The following is a 22,711-nucleotide window of genomic DNA, read 5'->3' as shown; positions in this document are numbered from 1 at the left end:
GTTGCCATGATAGCTGCTCTGAGGTCCCGACAAGGAGGGAGTGAGACCCACAGGAGGGAGAGAACTGTTGATGTTTGATTAAGTGCAATTAAAACGCGACCCAGCAGCAATATCCGCTGTGTGGACTGGACTTGTTGGGCTGTTTCATCGGAGCAGAGCTGCCTTTTCCTCTGCTGCTCTCTGTGGGACAAGACTCGACCAAGACGATGCATCAACAGACTTTTGGGTTTTGATGGTAGTTCACACTGCCCCGCTATGTCACAGCTGTAATAACAGTATACTACAACGAGGTGTTTTAACATGAAGACATATTTTTGTACAAAAAAAGGCAAATGTTCTTTCTTCTTTGAACGAGTCACTGCCACTTTACTGACAGTGTTAGAGCAGCAGCTTGTGATGATGATGATGATGATGATGAAGATGATGACAGAGACAGGGAAGTGTGATGACGAGTGATGAATCTGGACAGAAAATCAAGGCTACTACCTGTGACAGACTGTAGATGTTTTTTTTTAATTTCAAATAGCTAGATGGCAAGGAGACCTTTATTAATGTATGCACTTGTTCTCTACTTCCAGTAGCTTAAAATGTAAATAATCGATTTTAACAAATATATTTTGTGTAAAACAAGTTTTATAAATAAAGATGAATCTATTTATATTATATGCCTTTGGAGTTGTTTGGTTCTATACTAGTTAGTGTGTGTGTGTGTGAGAGTGTGTGTGCGCGTGTGTGTGTTAATGGTGGCAGTAATTGAACAAACTGCACAGCTAATTTTCTATTCAAAGCCCTACATGACCCTTTTTTCTGGCTTGCCACGGCGCACGGGGCCAAATTGCGCAGCTGGGTGAGCACTCAGTAACCATTATTGGAGCACACCTTCTACTGCGCTTTGTCTGCATTCAGGACAGGGAGATTAATATTACGTTTCATGCATTGCATTGTGTCTTTTGCATACTCTGCTTTTACCGGATCGCCCCGAGGGCCTGGAGTGAGGGGAGAGGTGAAGGGAGGGGTGCGATTCACTCCACTCAAAAGAAGGATATAGACACTTTGAAATACGGCCTGGGGAAAGTCAGCGGGACAATGAGGCGAGTCAAAATTCTTATTGGCCGAATGAGATCAATCTAAATAAAACCTCAGCGTTGTAGACTTGCTTGTGTGACCAACTGTGGTTTTGTTGGCGCACGGCAGCCCCAATAAAAAAAAAAGCCCAGCTCCTGCTAAATGGGGACGCGCAACCCGTCATTGTGGCCGCTATTGTGCGCAACTTTTCGGCTCATTGTGCGAATTAAGGAAGATACTGCCGGTTGTCAACAAGGACGACCAAGGACGCCAACTACAGTGAGGAGAGAAGAATAGATCGTTTACTTTCACCTAGTGCAGGGCCATCAAGGTTTTTTTAACGGATGGAGAGATGGAGCAGGACCCCTACTATTTATTTACTTATTTTTCTAGTTAAAGTGTGTTACAACTTGGCTTGGTGCCGTGTTTGAAGGTATCTTTGCAGTTCAACCATATAGATTTATGTTTTGTATTTAGAGTGGCCCTTCAACTGCCGATAAAGAAAAACACGTCATCAACTAGTGCCAATACCAACACGTTTGTCAATCATCCATTCATACATCCAACTAAACAGTGTCCTATAACTGTTTATTATAATACAATACTGGGATATTTTAATTGGTAAAAAGGAAAAAAATGAAACTATGGATTAGCCCTCAATCTTTATCTATACATTAAGGTTATTAATTGTGTGTGTTTGCGTGGTTCTGAAGACAGACTCAGGGGTCCTCACACACGCGCATACGCACGCGCACATATTCACGGGGCATGCTGCAGGTGTGAGCCACGTGCCTGCGGTTAGTGACAAAAGCTGCGGATCTCCCATTGGCTCGCGTATGTCTGTATGGCAGTGACATAAAAAAATCAAACGGGTGATAAATGACATTAATTACGCTGCGCTTTATAGCCTCCTACGTCACGGCAGCACAAAATGACAGTTGAATGTTGGTCACATAAATACCCCGCTGCTCTATTATGGTGCGGATGAAATGGTGTTTGTGATGTGTCTCGGTGTCAGGCAGAGGCCAAGCAAAAGTGAGTGCTTGTCCACTTAAGATGGATATGCAATTTTCTCCTTCACTACTTGGGGAGGAGCAGTGGTGAAGAAGAAAGAAAATAATTCATGACATTTTGACCAGAGGTCATTCAGACATGTTAATTTTGGTTTACTCCTATGTTGAACAAGCAGATGTGACGTGATTGCTGCGCAGACCTGCAAAATAAAAGGCTAAACAGTTTGATTAAGCTACAGGTGTTTCTTGGTAATTTGTTGTTCTATCTAAATGATAATCAGACCATTTTACTTACACTTGAGGAGCATGCACTGATCCAGGTCCTAAACTGCACATTACTACATGTAGAAACACCCTTACTGCCTATGTGTTTTGACCCCATTTAGAAAAAAAGAAGTTTGTCAGCGTATCTATATGTCTCCCAACATAAATCATTTAGGTGTTTTCATAACAGTCCAGCCTAGCTGTTTGTAGCTATGTATACATATGGCTCAGCTTTTGTAAGATGTAGGATGACTGACCTTATTTTGGAATGGGTTTGCTCTTCATATAAGTTGCGCCTGCGTAAATGTGGAGCCGTGATGTCCTGACTCAACATTTGTGTAGATATGTAAGGATGAAACAGAGGATAAAGAGACTTCTTTTGTTTATTTGATTTAAATATGTTTCATCTTTTTGTGAACTCTGTAGAAATTGTATTGAAGTCAAAGAGTTCCTAGTCATAGTGGGTGAATGACTGAGCCAATCACAGGTTAGACTAACCCTTTTTTCAGCCATGGCACAAAATGTATATTAGAAAAGTCCCAAAAATATCACAAAAGGTATATGTAATAAAATATAATGATCTCCTAGTTTCAATGTGTTCACAATTCACTCACTGTTTTAAAACCCATTTAGTTGAACACAACACCGATATATTAGCAGGAATTGAAGAAAGGCACACAGGAAGATCTCTTTCGATAGCTGAACTATTTGACACCCATCTTCTGCCACCTAGTGGAAGAGTATTTAATTATCCTACCTTTCACTGTCACATACACCACTAAAGACATTATTTGCAGTTAAAAAAAAGTTTTCAGACCTATTAATTGAAATTGGATTTATTATATTTCCCCATATGTTTACATGAGATAGACGTTGGTGGATAAATCTGAAGAAAGACTGACCAATGTCTTTTTTTACACATTACACTACTACTGTTGCCTGTTTTGGTCTGAATGTATACTAAAAACATTTTAAACCATATTTCATTTATTAGGCTCAATGTTACAACATTTAAAGATATGCAAGAGTGAAACAACTGAATTTGTCTTATACTTGCAACATAACTGTGTTTGTGTGTACCTGTGTGTGGGGGGAGGTAAGAAAGAGAGAGAGAGCTTTGGAGATGGATTGAGGGATGACACAACCTTGAGCAGTGCTTACTGAAGTGTTAATGTTTAAGCAGAGTCACAGACATGGTTATATTTAACACAGACGTGTCATTTTGCTCTACACAGGTGGTTCAGAGGCATATACGGTGACCCCTTGGTCATTAATTCAGTGAGGTCAGACTGATACTGATGTGGTCAAATCTCTCCTAACGCTATAGGTTCTGACACTTTGTCTTTCTGACATGGATGTCCACCCGTCCTCTCTAAATCTATTGAGTCTGAACCTGAAGATAAACCTATTAAAACGTTCTTATTTTCAATGCCAATCATTGTTTTTGCACATTAGTGACGACTTGTGGAGTTAGTTTTATAAGTCAACCAGTGGACTCAGTCACCTTTATTTCTCCAAATAAAATAAAGTCATCACAAACAGAAGACCAGTCATTGAATTATCATACCATAAACATCCTTACTGGGTTAAAAATCTCCCAAAACTAAGCTACCATAATGGCCACTTGTTGACAACTTGTTGTCAAATGGTTTTATTTTTCTCATTTGCCTATTTTTTCCCAGTGATGTTATGAAGAAAAGCTGAAACGTGTGCAGCTCAGCACTTTTTAACGACACGTCTGTAAATGTCTGAATAGGCTCTAAACTTCAGACGACCCAGCAGAGAAGGAACCAAACTCTGGGCCAAGGGGCTGATACAAGAAGTGGGGATGTGTGATGAGGTGGAGCTAGTGGGGGCTGTGATTTGCATGGGCCATTGTACTGCACAAGTTTGGGTGCTTTTTTTTTTGGCCTGGGCCCTTTTGGCCATTTACTTCCACTCTGGCTGGCTGTGGCGGGCTGTGAATAGTCGCTGCTCGGAGGAGACACAAAGGCGCTTTTGTGCTGCAGCCGCACCATATTCATCATGTAATGCCTGTAAGACAAATCTGATTGGACAACTCTGTCACTTTGATGTGGGTCCAGAGTGCGAGTGGCTCTGAGATTGCTAACTTCACTCTCCATTGCCTATTCTGCAGCATTGATATGGGGGTAGAAGCAAGGGGGTGTGGAGAGAGGTAGCTCACAGAGAAGAGGAGAACGGGGGGGGGGGGGGGGGAGGCAGGCAGGGGGTAGTCCTCATTATTTGCAGGAGCAAATTCATAATAAATTTCCCCCCTCTACACAACCGGGTCGAGATGATTGACACTACTTTACGCCGGACTTAACAAAAGCCCTGATTTGAACAGAATACTCAATGGATGGGCGAGAGTGCACTTAATTCAAACAATTTTAATCTCTCCCTTTCCTAGCCTTATTTCTCCTCTTCCCCCTTTCCCTCACACTTACCCTCTTTTCTTCACTTCCATCTCTCTGCCTCTTTTGTCCTGAGCATTCTCATTTTACAGGGTAATTCTACTCCAGTGCATGTGCTAATTGTCCTGGGTTAGACTGGACGCTGGTGAACTCCTGTGATACAGAGCTTATCTATGTCTAATGACTGTAATGATGGTTCAGAGCGACTGCAGGCCGTATGAAAGAAAGAAAGAAAGAGTGAAGTAAGGTAAAGAAGTTGACACTTGTGAGTTTGAAAATTTGATTGGATTGTCCATAAAGAAAGAAAGGAGTGATTCTCTACCATTTTTAATGTTTATGATTTAACTTGATGGAAACAAAACTTCCATAAATCAGTAAGCTTCATTTGACAAACAGTAACAGGAGTACTACAAAAAGTACTTTTATAATACCCATTTAGAACTCAATACCCAATAATCTAGCAGAGATGGAACAGTGACCCAAATGAACCCTCATGCAAGTGCTTTTTTTTAGAATCACAGAGAAACATTTTTCTCTATCAATCTTTTTTTAATGAAATAATTCATTCTACTATTTTTAAAAGTTAAAGTCTTTTGACCCTCAATTAATTTATCCTCTAAAAGTTAATCCTAGTCAGGCTGCAGAGGGAGCTGTGTTCAACCCCAGCAGTCAGTCAGGTCACCCATGCCACCAAGGGGTCATAAATGGAGACAAACACATTCACACTCACATTTGGTCCATTTAAAGTATCCAATTAACCCAAGCCCCAATCCTGCATGGTTTTGGGCAATGGGAGGAACCCATAGACCACAACCATGGACTATGGGTCCACGACATCCACACACACAGGTAGATTGTTCGAATGATTCCTTTTAAAAAGGCCAATGCAGTTTGTTTGTTACTGCAGGCAATTATGGATCACATTCACAAACCACTGGTGGTTTGTGAATGTAGAGTTAACTATGTCTACGTCAGCTAAAGTGTGCAGTGGAAAAGTACGTTCAAATATTGACATGGTTTAAGTCTGTGAAGATCCAGTTCTGTCATCCAAAGAGTTGTAGAAAGTTGTAAGAAACTGGGCTTCTTTTTGGAGTTTCATAGCTTTTCAAGCTCCAAGAACAAATCCAGTTTCTTACAACTAAACTCTTTGGATGATGTGGTTGAAGTAAGTGTGGATATGTTCACTGGTGTAAAGAGCTTTCTTAGTTCATCTCTCATCTCTCCTTTCCTTGTGTAACCCCACATCTGTGACGGTGACATAAAAAGGGTTACTCCCTTTCACTGTCTCTTTAACTTCATGTTATGTGTGGACATGCTTTATGGGTGTGTGTGTGCGTTTGTGCTGTTTTCATTGTGTGTGTGTGTGTTTGTTTAAATGGCTTTCATCTATTCTTCTGTGGAGATCAGGTGCATTCCTTCCATCAACAATACATTACCCTGTCTTAGAAATGAAGTACATGTAGGTTGGTATATTTTATCCTATATGTCAGAGGCCTCACCTCTAACCTTGAAAACAACAGCGCTCCACACACACACACACACACACAGCCACATACAGAAGTGTGTCTTGGGGGTTGCTGGTTCATAGTGACGCTCCGACAGACTCTGACACGCATCAGCCTCAGCTCCGAGCCTCATTCTTCCATTGTGTGATTCTAACAGACAGTGAGGCACTTAGATATTTTCTTTTTTTAATGTCCTTTAAATGTACCAGCTTCACACAAAAGTGCGTTCTATGTGCTTTTCAAAGCCAGGTTTACACTCACTCCTGGTCACAAAAGGGTTGTGTGTAAGGGCTGTGAATGAAAACATGAAAGCGCATGGAGATTAGATTTAAAAAGAAAAAGAAGGTGGTTTTAAAAAAAGGGCAGTTTAATCCTTTTTTAAAAACCACCTTCTTTTTCTTTTGGCTGATAGTTGTCTATTTGTCTGGTTCCTGTGTCTTTCATTTTTAGTCCAATTTAATCTTGAAACGGCGTTGATGCACGTAAAAATATGTCTTTCTGTTGACAGAAAAATCTATCCTAAAAAGTAAAAACTTTGGTGGATGTTCTTTTATTGTCCACTGTTAATCCACCTGCTAACAGTTAACTGAGTAACTGAGTAGAGTAACTGAGTAGAGTAACTGACGTACTCTATCTTACTCTGCCTTTGTTCATACCTTTAAATAACTTCTCAATCAACATATATTAGTATTTAATTTCACCTTAAGGTTTATAGCAAGTTAAAAAAAAGAAAAAATATTTTTTTTATATAAACTTTTCTTTCCTTAAACTTTTCACTTTGTAAGTTATCCGGTAAATACAGGGTTGAAGTACTTTCCAAGTTTTTTTTTTTTAAACTTTACATTATTCTTCTTTTACTCCTGTTTTATTTGAACAAAACAGCCATTGTCATTGTAAAAGCAGAAAATTGCTGGGCCCCACATCACCACTAAATGATATCTTACTGCTACATAATTATCCAACGCTCATTTGCATTAGAGCAACCGAAAAGTTTTAATCTGCTTTTTTCCAGGACTTGGAGTGTAATCATAAGCCACACCCACGTCTCACACTCCTTCCTTTTTACTCACACACGTGTGCACGCAAACACTCACACACAAACCTGCACAGAAACACCCACAGACCTTGACTCTCTAAAGTCCCACTCAAATTAGGTTCTATGCTATAATCACCAAACTTTGGAGTTTATTTCTCAGTGAAGTCTCTATACTGCAGTACTCATCATGGCAGTACACGAACCTTTACCTTTACCCCTGCCCTCTTTGCTTGTCTTTTGTCCTCATCAAGACTATTTGACGCTGAAATATCACTACAATACAATAATAATGATAAACAGTCACAAACGGTCCCATCCACAGGTCTATAACATGCAGCACATACCCTATTATGAGCAGGGATGCTGGGTCTGCCCCCTCCCTAAGACAAGGTAAAGGGAGGATTAGTGAGAATTGTTTAGAGCCCCCTTTTCAGACCCCCATTTCATTTCATTAGCTTGTGACCTCTCCAGTTAATTATTTTCATCTGGCCAAAGACTTGGCCTGCTTTTAATGATCCTGACTGACTTGCCACCCCCATCCGAACGCACAATACTTAACACACCCATCGGGGGCAAAGGAAAAGGAGAAGTGAAAAGGGAAGAGGAGAAAAAAGAAAGATTGAAAGTGGCATTTACCAGTCACCAGCAGAGGCTGTATGTAAGGAAATGCAGGGATGGCAGGGTGGCGTTACGCCCTCAGACTTTTTGTCAGAATATACCATTGTCCCTCATTGATGGAGTGCCTCTCTTTTATAAAGGGAGAAATCACTGCTGAGCCTCAAGCTAATTTCAGGGCTGTAAAAAGGAGAGGAAAAGGAAACAAATTCACCACAGCACTGAAAAAAAAAAAAAAAATCAAACCCAAAGAATCCTTTTGGTGGCACTGAAGAATTCTTCAGCTGCTACTGGGCCATTCGCATTTCTGTGGTTTGTGTTTGTGTTTGTGTTTACATACAAAAGCACATGGAAGAAAATAGCCTCATCTTTCATTTACTCTATTACTGCTAACTGGTACTCTCTTCTCCTCTTTTCCTCTTCTCCTCTCTCCTTCCCTCCCTTCCCCTCCTATCCCCTCTCACCTTCTCCTCTCCTCCTCCTCTCGTCCACCTGTCCCTCTGTTGATGTGCTGCACTAATTGCCTTTATTTGTTCATCCTGTGGGTGTTTGACTAGGGATAGCTTCAGTTTACCCATGGCCGCAGCTCCATATTGAATGTAAACACAATAAAAGCTTAGCAGCTTGTGCCGGGGAATGGCTCACAGGCGTGTCACCTCATTTTTGAAAAGTTTTGTGGACACACGAAGGATAAAAGTTTCAAAAAAGTAGAGCAAACTGACAACAGGACTGTTCTAATATTCCTCTTCTTCTTTTTCTCAATCTCTACACGTCTGTTTTTGTGCCTTTTTTTTGCTGTTCTGCTGGCCTTTATCTGTCCCTGTCTCTCTTTGCATGTAAAGAGTGTCCCCTCTTTGTTCCAGTCTTGGGCTCAGAGCCAAGCTCCCCCTTAAAAAACTTAAGCCACACTCACACACACAGACTCACAGTTCCCCACTCACAATCCCACCTTTTCTTTTTTACTCTCTCAAACAAGTCTCTCCCTCTACCCGGCGCTGCCCTCAAATTGCTTATAACAAAAAAAGAGGATAGAACCACAGAGACAAGCATCACTTTAAAAAGCAGGTGTCCAGAACTTTTCAGTGCTTGTCAATTTTAAATGGAGACCCTTTAACCTCCATGCTTTTCTAGCGGGTGGCTGAGGTAGTCAGTCAGAAGCCTAATCAGTCTCGTTTGACAATACCAGGGGGTTGAGGGCTGTCAGTCCTTCTTTCAGATTGGAGCTCCAATGAAGCCATGGCAGGGAAACCCCTGATTGATTAGTGCCTCTTTATTGAAGTGTGTGCGTGTGTGAGCAAAAAAAAAAAGAGAGTGTGTGTCTATAGGGGCCCATCCAGTAGGCTTTATTTAAATCCGGGCAGAGAGAGTACTATAATTATGACTTTTTCTTTCTCCCGGCCAGTTAAAGCTGACAGAGAGGGTTCTTGTGGCTCACTTCAACCTCTCAGCGTCCTAAAGAGAGATTATTGCTAGCCCTGAGAGCTTGGGCCAGTCAGGCTCATCAGCGTGGCTTTGTAGACCTGAGGACTGGGTCCAAAGCAGGACGCTGAAAAGACAAGAACAAGTGGAGGTCGGAGATGAAGACAAGTCACTGTGTAATCCTATTTCAGACATATACGTGGACGCCAGTGGTCTGAGCAATGGCTTCAGCACCAAATGTTTTAAAACATAGAGCTGTCCACACAGTCAGCATGGTGTTACTGCTGATCCTGGCCCTAAAATGTGTCACCCCTCCCCACCCCCCACTACCTAACAAATAATTGGAACAAACACAAACATAGAAGTGACGAGAGGTCTGATAAATTAGTTAAAAATGACTGGTCCTGTGTGGCCATGCTGGTAGGTGGTCTTCCTCCAATGTTTTTCAGGTCAACCTCTCTCTGTATGTGCCTGTGCCCTCAGCCTGGCCTCCACTGTCAGCCCACCTGTTATGCAGCAACACTGTCTGTAAAATCAGCGCAGGATACCAAGCAAACATGGTCTCATATTGAAATAAAGCATGCTTTGTTTTTAGGCCTGAAGTTGTGTTAAGAAAAGTGTTTTCACCCATCCAACGTAATTAATAAACTGTCAGAAGGACATACACAAAGTTTAGTGCAACACAGACTAAGTTGAGTCCTCACTGGGCATAGCATCAATGCTAAGAAGCTAAAATGTGAAGAAAAAAAAACCCAACTTCATACATGTCTAGCTACCTGTCATCTTTGTCACATGAAGCAATTTCCTATGAGACACAGTGAGGTTTCATGCTGCAGAGCACAATAATATTTTGAGCACTGTGAAAAACATGATCTAAATATCAGTTTCCTTTTGTAAGTTTTTAATTAGGCTGTATATGAAGATGGGCAAAAAGTTGAATAGGGAATGATCTAGAGATGTAGATATAGACACCTGGAATTGTTTGGGTGTTTTCATCCATAAGTAGGGATGTCCAATATTAACGTTTTGCTCTTTAGTTATTTTTTATTTTTTTGGATAAAACCTAAATAGCATAGTTGAATATGAGGGTTGATTTAAATTTGTCATGCTATTTTAAACTAGTATCATCGACTAGATATTAAGTATGTTTTAGCACATCAATTATAAAGTCTGATACTGTTGAAAGTGTGGGTCGGGTCCCACTGGTGGGGAACAGAGACGTGACAGGTGGGGCGCAACAAATGAGAAGACATTTTTCAAGGTTCAAGTGATGATGTCTCAACTGTGCTTTTTTCTTTTTGAACTTGTTCAAAGTGGAAAAAGACCAAAAAAGTTTGAGAACCCCTGCTTTAATGCATCCCAAAATGACACATATTGTCATTCCATGACCTGTTTGAACCTATCTCTGTAATGTATGTACCTTTGCATGCCAAGGTGGTATATTTCTAAGGCCTGCTCTTCAAAAGCAGTGATCTCAGTTTACATGAGAAAATGTTTGACATCCACATCTGCTGTGTTGTGTTTCCACAGAGATTACATGCACATGACATGACTTTGGTTGTTTTATTATTCAAAGTGTATTTCCTATACAGGCACTGTATGTGTCAGGTGGTTAATCAGTGTTATCAAGGTCACCTCTGTCCTGGGTTTCCCTGCTCATCAGTCTCACTCATGCCACCTGGTGCCCTGGCTATATATTCCTGTCTCCCTCACTCAGTCTTTGTTGGAGTCATTGTTCAGTCAGGGCATGTTGTTGTATGTGCAGTTTACCTGTGGCTCCTTCTGCTGGTGGTAGTGCTGTGGGTGGTTCCTGCATTTTTCCTGTGTCTGTGATTAGGATTCAATCGTCTATTTCTGTCTGTCTTTGGTTTCCTGTAAGTTGGATGCATTTTAGTTTGGACACTGTAAATAGACCTCCCAAGACTGATTTGTGTTGTTTTATTGTATAATTAAACTGGAGAAGTACCAGTTTCTATATTGTTTTTTTCACCTTTTTTAACTATTTCTTTCCTTGTAGTTGATCTTCTATACAACTTCAAATGAGCATCTAAGACTTATTTAAATGAAAGCTTTGAGGCCAGGAAAAAAAAAAACAGAAAAAAAGAACATCTTCAGAATGGATAACACATTCATTATATCCTCTCTCCCATTTGTTCTTACAGGCCAGCAAGAAGTTCTCCTTGTAGATTTATCAGCCTCACGTCTCTTGACCTGTTTCCTGTATTAACAAACGGCTCCAGTGCACAGCTTACAATGCAACACGCATGCCCAGAATCCATCATGGCTGCCTCTGCTGTATCAGATGAAACAGTAGCATGTTGGATAAATGGAGCTAATATTCCAGTCCACACCAGTGTCTTCAGCATTCATAGAGAGCAGGTCAGTGTTGAATTATGTTTTCTATTATGGCTGTCTAATTTGACACAACACACCTAAAATGTGGGGGAAAAAATCTTTATATTGAAAAATTGACAGCATTTGTGCATGTTTTCCCATCTCTATAGATCTGTAATGTAGAATTTTTCATATGGAAACAAACTTTAGTTTTCCGTAAACATTGAATCTGGAATAACCAAAGCCTAATATTATAAACACGTGAGAAATTAAATTTGAAATAAAACACACATCAGTTGTATTTGTTTGTTACGTCTCTATCTGTAGCCTTTCGAGTTTCTTTTTGATGTTAATCGTTTCTTCACAGGCCAATAACAAAAAAAACAAAAAAACAAACCAAAATGTGTGTTCTTAGCTCATACATTGCTAATACTACAAATCTTGCTAGTATATAGGGGTTATATACTGGCGGCCACTAGTACACATTTGGTATGATCTTGCTGGCCAAATATAATTACACTGCGGGCCAGATTTGGGCCCCGGGCCTGAGTTTGACCCGTGGGATAAAACCAATGCATACGGTAATATTAACACACATTGCATTTTAGATTTCTTCCTTTCAGTTTTGAAAAAATCAAATTGAATTAAACATTCTGATGGAGCTACATGCAAAATGATTTGATAATTTTAGGAGGATTTGGATTTTATAAATTGAATATGTATTTTGCTCTAATTTTAAAGGTGTACGTTTTTGACGGTTAAAGCATTATTATTTGCTTTTTTGACATCACTGAGTGAAATAATCTTATTTACGGGTATAAAAATGTTAGACTTGTTCTCCATTTTTTGGTGGTCACCGTTCACTCATGTGTCCGACAACAGCACAGACCTACAGCAGCCACAGCGGGTGTGAACCTTCTCATTACGCCAGTCATTACAAGACCACAGGCTGTGGAAATAAACAGACCTGCTCATTCAGATGCCTGCGTGTGCTAAGAGATAAAGACAGGGAGAATCTGCTGCGTTTATTCGCTGATCAATTAAAGGCCATTCCACATTTCCCCTGAGTTTGGTCTCCAAGAGTTAGGATGCATTGTTTTTATACTGACCTGTTCCTGTTATAGGACCACCAGAATTGATAACAAAAGAATTCCAGTTGGTTTTCCAGCTGGGAATCTATACTGTATTGGTCAAATACAGATGGATGGATTCCACTGGGGGCTATTGTTTCATAGTGGGGGGGGTTATCCTGCATCTGCTGCCTACTGGGACCACTGACACTAATGAGTTGAAAAACCACCAATTCATTTAGGTACTGCTGCTAAACTACAGAGATTTTGTTCCGGCCTCTCGTCCATTCCTCCTGACCTCAAATAGAGAAACGTACGTGTCATAACACACGCAGAGGCACGTGCTGCGAATTCAAGAGATGCTGTTTAACAGCTCCTTTTGAGATAGCAGAAGTAACAGAGAGTAAATACAAAGATGATAAGGCAAAGGGGAACCAATTGCTGGTGGTCCGGTGTGCTGCCTCAGTTTGCTCAACGTTGAACCAATAAGATAATACAGGTTGTCTGGGATGGCTGCGTGCACTGATAGAGCCGGGGCTGGATGCTGTGGCGTGTGGTCTGAGACTTTATATCAGTGCCTCTGATTTTCAGTTAGATAGTGAGGGCACGGTGATTGTGTGTTAAGTTAAAGATAGGGTTTACAGCACTCATGTGGACAGGTGTAAGGTCTAATAGGCCAGTCTGGAGTCCTGTGAACTTTGCTCTTCAGGCAACAAGTGTTTGTTTACGTTTCGCCTTTGTCCTGGAGAAAGACAGACGATTTTGTTGGGAAGAAGTAGGAAAACAAATTTACGTTTATGCTTAACATAATAGACACTGACTGAGTAATTAAAAAAAAAAGTCTCACATCTTATCAAGTATCTTTTCCTCATTTGTTGTATATTCTGCTGTGTGTTGTTGACTTTCCCTTGTCTTGGATAAAACATCCATGCTGCTCTACAGTAAATCTTAATACTGTAACCTCAATAGTACCTATAACAAAATATACAGATATTTCTTGCTATGGCTAGTGCACAATCCACAGCACCTAACGGTGCTTCAGGGGATGCCTTTGTGTGGTCGAGTGCACCTGTTAATGTAAACGTTAAGTCTGGAGTCACCCAAACATCTTGATTTTACCAAAGAATGTACAACCACAGGGTCAAAGCAGGGCATGTAAACTGCTGTGTCCCTAATGCAGCAGGGTGGACTCTGATAGATGCACACACAAACACATTTTTGTTGTTCCTCAAACATGTTAGGGATTCTCTTCAGCTGCACTGGCAAATCAACATTTCTCACTTCCAAAGTAATTTGGAAGATGAAACACGTCTTTGTTTATTCCTTGCCTCGTTTAATTAGCGTGGCCTCTGTTTGTTTGTTTCACAACTGTCACCTTTTTACATTAAGACCCGTAGAGTCGGTCTTCAGCTGAGACCGGGAGCTGCATACGTGCACATCATACATCGGCACCGATGCCTAAGATATGTGTGTGTGTGTGTGTTACGTGGTATGTCACAGTGAAAGGCACCATCTGTTGTGTGTGACAGTAATGCAGTGAGGGGCATTGTGGTAGAAAACCTCAGATCCATTCATCACTGATGTAGGCGGGCCAAGCATCCCCCCCACCCCCCGACATGTATATCCTTATAAGGATACTAACACACACACACACTGCAAAATACCTGCCTATGTAGTCTTGTAGCGGTTATCCAGAAGAACATGAGTCACAAATGTGTCAACACCAACGCTCATTGAAGTTCCTGGTCTATGATTAGGGAAATCTTAGGGAGGATTTATTTGCATGTTATCCGTCCTTTTCTGTGCCATGTGGCCTCATCTACCTGACATACCCTAACAGAGTGTAGAGTTGCATTAGAATTACAGTTACAACCTTGGGCAGCCCCTAGTCAACTACTGCAAGCTGCTTGTAAAATAACCACGTTACAAAGCTATTTGGGTGAAATCCAGTCATTAAATTGTCTGTTACTGTAAGAGGCATGTCACATGTCAGGCTTTATCTCTGCGTTACAGCCAAACACTGGCTCTTATTATGAATGAACTTCATTTAGGAGTGTCAGTTTGGAACAGGCATAAACATGGCTGCACTTATAAGACAGAGTGTGTTTTATCTGTGCTTGATCTCTGTGTTAACCAACAACACAGTTATTTGATGAAATACAAGCTGATACTAGCACCGCTGCGTCTCAAAAACATTTCTGAAGATTTGAATATTTGGCTAATAGGCATTTGATTTTTGGGCTTTGTAACCAGTCATTTTATAATATCCATTTAGCTATTTGTGAATCAGAGAAACTCTTTTTTTTTTTTGCCTCCAAACTCATTAGACCAGTGTTTCCCAAACTTGGGAACGTTGGGGACTCATATTTTAAAAGTCACAAACCTTCGCGATCCAAGTCAATAGACAATATTCGTAAACTCCTGGGAAACATGATGCGAGATGACCCAAACATTTTTCTAGCAACCCACTTGAGGGTCTTTGGGAAACAATGCATTAGACTATAGACCAGCTGCAGTCCAGAAAAACATATAGCAGTCTGAAAATATGCTGCAAAAAACTGTCCTACAAAAATAAAATTAAATGCAAAAAGTCATTAGGTTCAGAGGTGACAGAGTCACACACGACCTAGAGTCCAGTGTGTTTGTCTGTTCTTCAAAGAGTGAAATTTGATGAAAACACAAACTGAAGAGTCAGCTAATTTTCTAGCGTAAAACACAATGGGAATTTGAAATGCATATAATCTTTAGGTTTAGAAAACATTTTGGTCCCTACAGTAAGATAATGTGCAATGAAGGAATAGTAAAAGACAAGTTATGGCTATTTGATCTCATCTTTTAAGGTATTTTAGGTCTAATATAGGTTTAAAAATTAAAAAGAAATCTACATTGTTTCTGATAAACAGGAAATACACCGAGAGCATCCTTTTATTGTTTGCAGGTGAGGTTTAAAGTTGGCCTGAGGCTGGTCTGACACAAGCTGGGCATCTGACCTGAAGTTCAAGCTTCTCTGTGCTTCTAATGCTGTGCAAATAACATGTATCAACCGTGTATTAGAGCAACGATACGTGGATGGATGGTGGAATTATTGGATATACATCAACATCATTCTGCACATGCATTAAATTAACATTCTAAATCTGATTAATCTCCACAAACTAATTCATATGATTAGCATGTTTATTTAAACAGACTCTGTGTTTGTTTGCTGCACCAAATCACCCAAGCAAATCCATCCTCCGTTTCTATATTTACTTGTCATTACGGCCCGTTCTGATCCGCCTTGCAGCCTTTTCAATCAGCGACCACCACGACCTGATGTGTTAGATAAACCTCGGCGGACATCATCTCTGTGCAAATGATAAGAATCACTGTTCAAACATTGACATCAGCTGCAAATGCTTTATTTCCCTGCTCTGTTTGACCAGACAGGGCTTTCCTCATGCCACCATCACTAATATTGACTCTTAGAACCTAATCCCTCAATGTCTTGGCTGATCCCCGAGTTCTAAATGCTGCTGTTAAACAGGCCATTTATCATATTCTCAGGGACTCAGTGGAGGTGTCTCCTCCGTAACCTTTCATCTCCTTCTCCTTCCTTTCCACACCGATCCCTTTGTCTGTGTGCAGCTCAATGCTTGTATGCACTTTCAGTTTTTCTCCTTTAGGTTGAGACACCGCCTACCATTTCAAATGCTACCACCACCAGTAGCCACTCAGGCGCAGCGTCTTCCAGCGTCTGACTTACAATGAGGTTCATTCTCTCTACTTGTTGCACTCTTTATGCATGAGATGTTTATGTGTTCTCCCTCCTTACACTAAGTCAACACCCGCTTTGTACATTATGACCCCCCACTGAGGCCCAGTCCCTGATTTAACCACCTCTCTGCCAGTTCAACACATTTATACAAACAAAATCATGGCTGTCTGGCCCTAGACTTCATTCTGTGGACATGACCTTTAAACTTGTCATTAATTTGACATCTTATCCACTGACTCCAGTTTCAATGCCGAAAGTATAAAAAAGATAGTGTCAAAATTAAAGAGAAAATGGTCTTGGTCAGTTGCAAGTAAATTGTTTATGTTTCCAATGGTCTCTACTTACAATATTCCAACAAATATGGTTTTAAAGTTACTCTACAGCAGTGGTGTCAAAGTCATTTTTGTTCATAGGCCACATACAACCTCATTAGATCCCAAGTGGGATCCTACTTAAAGTATCTGCTGATACCGATGTTAATCTGATACCTTCTTTTCTCCTCCAGCATGCTGCAGGCTGCTGAGGCTGAGGTGATCGTGTCCTTGTTCACAGCATGTCGCACCAAGGTAAGTTGACCGTTTGGTTTTAGTTTTTTTTTCTCTCCAATATCCGATCATGAAATTTTCACCACTAACGTACCAAACGATACCGATCCGGAGCATCGGATCAAGCCATCCTAATTCTAATTACATCTACTGCAACCTCTGCAGGACATAATAACGGTTATTATTTTATTAAAGTTAGCAGTAGTACCTCCTCTGGGTTCGGTTTATTCCTAATGCTGCATACATTTTCGACTATAAAGAGACGCATGAATACACTGAGGGTAGGACGCAAGGGGACAAAATAGGATAGAGTCTCAATATGTTGGTCAACTTGTTCCCATACAGGTTAACACTTCCTGTTCTTTTAAACCCTCTGTCACCTTTTTTCTCTGTTTGCACTCCCAAACATATTTCCTCCTATTCTTTTTTTTCCCCACTGTGCATTGAAATGTATTCAGGAACATTCTACTGTTAACTTATCATTGCTGACTGAAGCAGAGCAGATTATTTTCAGCTTTAGCAGAAGTGTAAAAAGTAAAAAAGAAGCAGCATAAACTCCTTTTTCATGCTTGCAGAGCATTGTTGTCACTTGCAGTTTTACAAATTGCTCCTTACATCTTTTAATGGTTCTCCTCTTCTCGGCCCGTTGTTCGCAGGTTTAATTCTCCTCTCTCTTCATCGCCCTTCTTCAGCCTCTGACCCGCCCTCTCTCCTCCCTGCCTCCTCCTTCCACTTATTTACTGGGTTGCTGGTGTGCCTCATCCTCTGTATAGGGCCCCACTTTGCATTTCTCTGCCTATCAGAGAGCCAGTGTGTGTGTGTGTGACTATATGTATAGCAGCCCCCCCTCCGTCACCTCCCCTTCTCCAGCAAACTGAAAGCGCAGCGACAGCGTCCCTCTCCTTTAGCCTAGAGGATAAGTCTACTATCATGCTAATGTCCATGTTCTGAGACTAAAAGGTCTTTTTACGCTGGAGTTTTTCATTCCACTTGCCTCACTAAAGGGTTTAGTGCCAGGACCCTTTCTCTCTTTCCTAAACTTTTAAACAGGATAAATATTTCTGTGATTCCTCCACCTGGACGACAGTTTTAGGACAGCTTTTTTGTGTTTTTTTTTTCTTTTCATACACAGAGATACACAAAGAAAGACCCAAGAGATGTGCTTTATTTCTGAAACGTATTTTATAGTTGATAACTTTTTTTCTTCCCTTTGTATATAATGTATATACAATCTATATGCGAGCTGTAGATCAGGATCTACCAGTAGATTGCAAAGGCAGTCCCAGTAGTCATGAGCGCTTAAATTGAAATATATATAATCATTCTATAGTGTATAATTGTAGTAGTAGTAGTACAGGGTAAGAAATAAATCATGCTGTACCACAGAGCTACAAGCATTTAATCAGCATATATAATGTACAAACAGAGTAGGTCCAGTTTGAGTAAATATATATTTAACAGTTATATTATAGGGCATTGTTTCCCAAAGACTGGGTCGTGACCCTCAGGTGGATCGCAAGAGATTTTTTTGGGGTGTTATCTTGCATCATGTTTCGCAGGAGTTTACGAATAATGTATATTGACTTGGGGTCACGAATGTTTGTGACTAAAATATAACTCCCAGAAAAAAGGTTTGGGAGACACTGGTGTAGGTGGATCACTTCAGCCTGGTCATTTGAATGGAAGCTCCCCAGCCAAAAAAGTGTGGACATCCCTCTGTGGGAGTGTCTGCAGATATGCCAAGTTAGGCGTATAGTAATAAAGCAGTAACATTCCAAAATGTCACAGTCCGGGTCATATTTTGTTAGGGGTACAAAGGTTGTGTAAATGTACAGTACATGGGCTTGACTGGCCAGCCTGCAGTCTACATCTGTCTCCAATAGAAAATCTCTGGTGATAAGGTTTTAAATATATAGGGCAGAAAAGAATGCCCCAAGCAGTTGGAATCTGTAGTTCTGACATGGATTACAAGTAAAAAAAAAAAAATGAATACAACCCAGTGTTAAATTTCCCTCCTGGTCCAAAATGGCTTGTGGTTAACCAGTACAAGCTGGTTTTATTTATTTAATTTGTTATGACAAATCATCACTTAGAAATGGTGTCTCTAAACAAAAAAGAATTATTTTCAAAGAACCCTCCGTGTATTTAAAACCAAACAGTACGTGTTAGAGTGTCTCATAAGCTAACTGCTACACAGTGGGGTGTGAAGCCTGTAAACACCCACAGCAGTGGAAAATGAGCTTGTTCCTTTTACTGTTTATACTGACACCAAGCATTAGCAGAATCAGATACTAGGAGTTTAGATACTGTTATGTCACAGTGAAAACTTCAGCCTGGACAGATCAGTAATGTCTCTACTTTTCTGAGGTATTGTTTCAATAAACAATGTGAAGTGATTTTTCCTTGGCATCAGATCTGCTTGGTTGAGTTCTGGAGCTGGCATTTCATCAAACCACATTTACAGTCTTTAGCTTGAATTATGAGATGTTTGATCTCGGAAAAAAATATGTGCAGTAATAATTGCAATAATAATAATAAGTTTGATTTATGAACAGGCCCTTTTGGCAATGGATAGAGAAAAAAAAAGCCGAAACATTTTAAATATGTGTCAAATGAGCTCCTCATAGTTCTTGATGTATTGTAATTAAGGTGTCAGCTCAGTTTGCCAAGAGTTGACACAACAGGTTATCTTAGGACTGGAAGTCAGACCAAGTGCCCCAGATTAGAGACACAGGTACATGGACTGTATTATCCACATGGTGGTTCAGTGGTCAGTGCTGATGCCTCACAATGTTCTTCTTTAGAACAGATGTCAGTCTTTCTGTCAGCATTGGTCTGACAGGCTGAACGGACCACAGGTGTAAATGTGGGAGTAAACTGTTGTTGGTCACCTGATTTTCTTTTTATTCCCCCCAAAATTAGGGTTGCACAAGATGCACAATGTCTCCTTATCTCGACAGCTCTGCAATGTTAAGGATGAGTCAGGCATTTCTGACTTGCTGACATGCTGTTGTTTTGAAATGATCACTAACTGCATGTATAGATTGTCTTTGTTTTTTTATGATGTGATACAACAGATTATACAATAATGAATTGTCAACAGCTTTGTTTTTGTACCTATAAATGTCACTGGTACCATGTACACATCTACCATGACAAATGTGCCAAAATGTCTTTGTACCTTTTAATGAATAAGATATTGAATGAATAAAAAATAGATCTTTAAGTATTTAAGGTTGCTGACCCCTGCCTTAGATAAATTCTACAGATTTTGTCAGAAGATAAATGTACATAGTGTTGTTTTCTGTTGACATATTTATTTTAAATCATCAGTTAATTCTCTTGGCTTGAATAGTAAAATTCCCAGTAATCCTGAAATCAACGTTCTGCTGTTGTGACTGCTGTGTGTATATGTACGCTGTACTTTACCTTGGTTCTTGTAATCGTTTGGCAGTTGGGGCCATTTACTCGTGCGGAACGCGACGGACAAGTCTGCTCATGCCTGAGCACTTTGGAGTAAGAGACGCCTGAGGCAGGTAGGGATTTGACTCTTCAAGCATGTGTCATTCAGTGTCATTATTCTAGGATAACTTCCAGTGTTTGTTAAAACTCCAGTCTCTTATATATATAATATAATATGCTGTTTGAAATATAACACAAGGTTTTTGTTCCTGTCAGCTGGTACCAAGTTGTATCAAAGCATGACTAATGCACATGGAACTAGTCCATATCTGGGAGTATTCTGTTTTGTAAAAAAAAATGAACCCTTTCTTATGGATGAATAAATCTCCTCCGTCTCTGCCTTTTTTACTCTGATGGACAAATATTCACCCGTCGACACCAGGAACACGGAGACAGAGTCTAAACTCTGTTACAGCTCTGTCAGGCATAAACAAGGCCACAGGCTGTACTGCTGCTGGAAACTAAAAGTACAGTATAATAACACACAGACCAAAGGGTGTTCATGCTTCACAGACATTTATAACTGCCGGCTCAATATGTCAATATACACACCTATACATTAGTTGGCCCAACATTATTGATTATACACAATTGACTGCAGTGATGTTTTATAGTATCTTTTTTTCTGTACCTGTCAGGAGGCACGAGTGTTACACACCAGTCGACTTCACTGCCCCACAATGACGTTCAGAGGGGGTCCTCGGATCAGTACTGTCACTCACCTACAGTAACAGTGACATCATAATCTAGGACATAAAAACCTCAGAAGAGTCTGACTTATGCTTGGGAGCCTTAATGAAGGGCAAAAAACAAAAAAACAACAACACAAATGAAAGAAAGTGAATGAAGCACTATCCAATGTGTGGCGTACAACAGGGAACTGTAAACAAAGCCACCCTTCTTGTATTAATAATAATAATCCAATTCTTTTTTTGTCCCGCAATGGAGAAATTTACACTGTGAGTCTTTGCTACAAACACAGGCTGCCACAAGAATCGCCATTAAGTGCGTGGTTGCAACTCCCAGGCACGATTAGTGATATGTGGTCCTTCTGGGAATCAAACCTAGGACTCTCTGCTAGCTGTTTGCAAGGCAGGCGTGCTAGCCTCTGCACTCTATGGAACCACATTATGCCTTCATCTGGGATTTTGTAAAGTTGTTCAACGTTACCTGACTGTCCCAGCAACAAGCACATCCCCGACATTATGAACCATTATCCAGTTCACCCTTACGTGTTTACAATCAAATTATGATTGTTCAAAAACTGAAACTGTGACCGAAACTGTGCCGAAGCATGACTGTCATAATGACTAGCCTTACAAGGTCATGTCTGTGTGGTGTTTCTTCTCCAATTGTTTTACAAGTGTTGCAGTATTTTCTTTTGCGCTTCACCTATATGGGAGCTGTAACCAAACATAAGGAGTTATATATATAAAACAGCTGAGTTGCCTGTTGTGGATGATATATACCTGCTGTTTTGTGTAAATTCGAGGCTACATATTTTTCAGAGGATACAGATTATTACAGAGCATTCTGTACTGAATGACTAAAAACGTCTGCGACGTCATCAGATACTAGAAATCTGTGCATCAGGGTCAAAGGCAAAAAATAATGCTAAATTTGTGGAGCTCTGAGAACGTAGTCACGGTGAAAGGGTGCATCAGTTGTTCTCAGTAGCAGGGTGACAGAAGTGGTACAAACACTGTTGTGAGGGTGTTGTGAACTTCAACATGTTTTAATGACAGTCCGTTCCTCAGCACATGTTCTGTTCTGTCTGATACACGTGTGAACCTCACATACTGGGGTCTTGATATTTAAAGTGACCAGGAATGTCGTTACTTTTCCTAACTATGCACTAATCCTCATTTACATAACAGTGTGAGACAGTGGGCAGTTTCCTGAGTTGTGACATAACTGTGATTGACAGCTCACCTGCAGGGGAAACGTCTTGGTATGCACTCGGCTCTTACTAGGCGATTTCAGATGACAGCTTAACCATGTAGAATAACGACCCAGGGCCATGGAAAGATTGAAAAAACAACAATGACAAAACACAAAGAGTAGAAATAATAATAATAATAATATTATTATTAATAATAATAATAATAATAATAATAATAATAATAATAATAATAATAATAATAATAATAATAATAATAATAATAATAATAATAATAATAATAATAATAATAATAATAATAATAATAATAAT

At 40.2% G+C, this 22,711-nt stretch overlaps 1 protein-coding gene across 1 annotated transcript in view; it reads left to right on the top strand.

Moving 5' to 3' along the window:
* Nucleotides 1-22,711, top strand: part of phrf1 (PHD and ring finger domains 1) — a 75,889-nt gene that overhangs the window by 24,837 nt on the left and 28,341 nt on the right. The window contains exons 20-22 of the mRNA XM_025055932.1: nt 11,494-11,710; nt 16,998-17,058; nt 20,492-20,573. Coding sequence (XP_024911700.1) covers nt 11,494-11,558 — 65 coding nt within the window. The 3' untranslated portion in view covers nt 11,559-11,710; nt 16,998-17,058; nt 20,492-20,573. The remainder of the gene's footprint in view (nt 1-11,493; nt 11,711-16,997; nt 17,059-20,491; nt 20,574-22,711) is intronic.

This window comes from Cynoglossus semilaevis, chromosome 6 (assembly GCF_000523025.1).
Source record: "Cynoglossus semilaevis isolate Cse_v1.0 chromosome 6, Cse_v1.0, whole genome shotgun sequence".
Classification (NCBI taxonomy): Eukaryota; Metazoa; Chordata; class Actinopteri; order Pleuronectiformes; family Cynoglossidae; genus Cynoglossus; species Cynoglossus semilaevis.
Note: the sequence above shows the minus strand (reverse complement) of the source record. Positions and strands in the feature narration are given on the sequence as shown.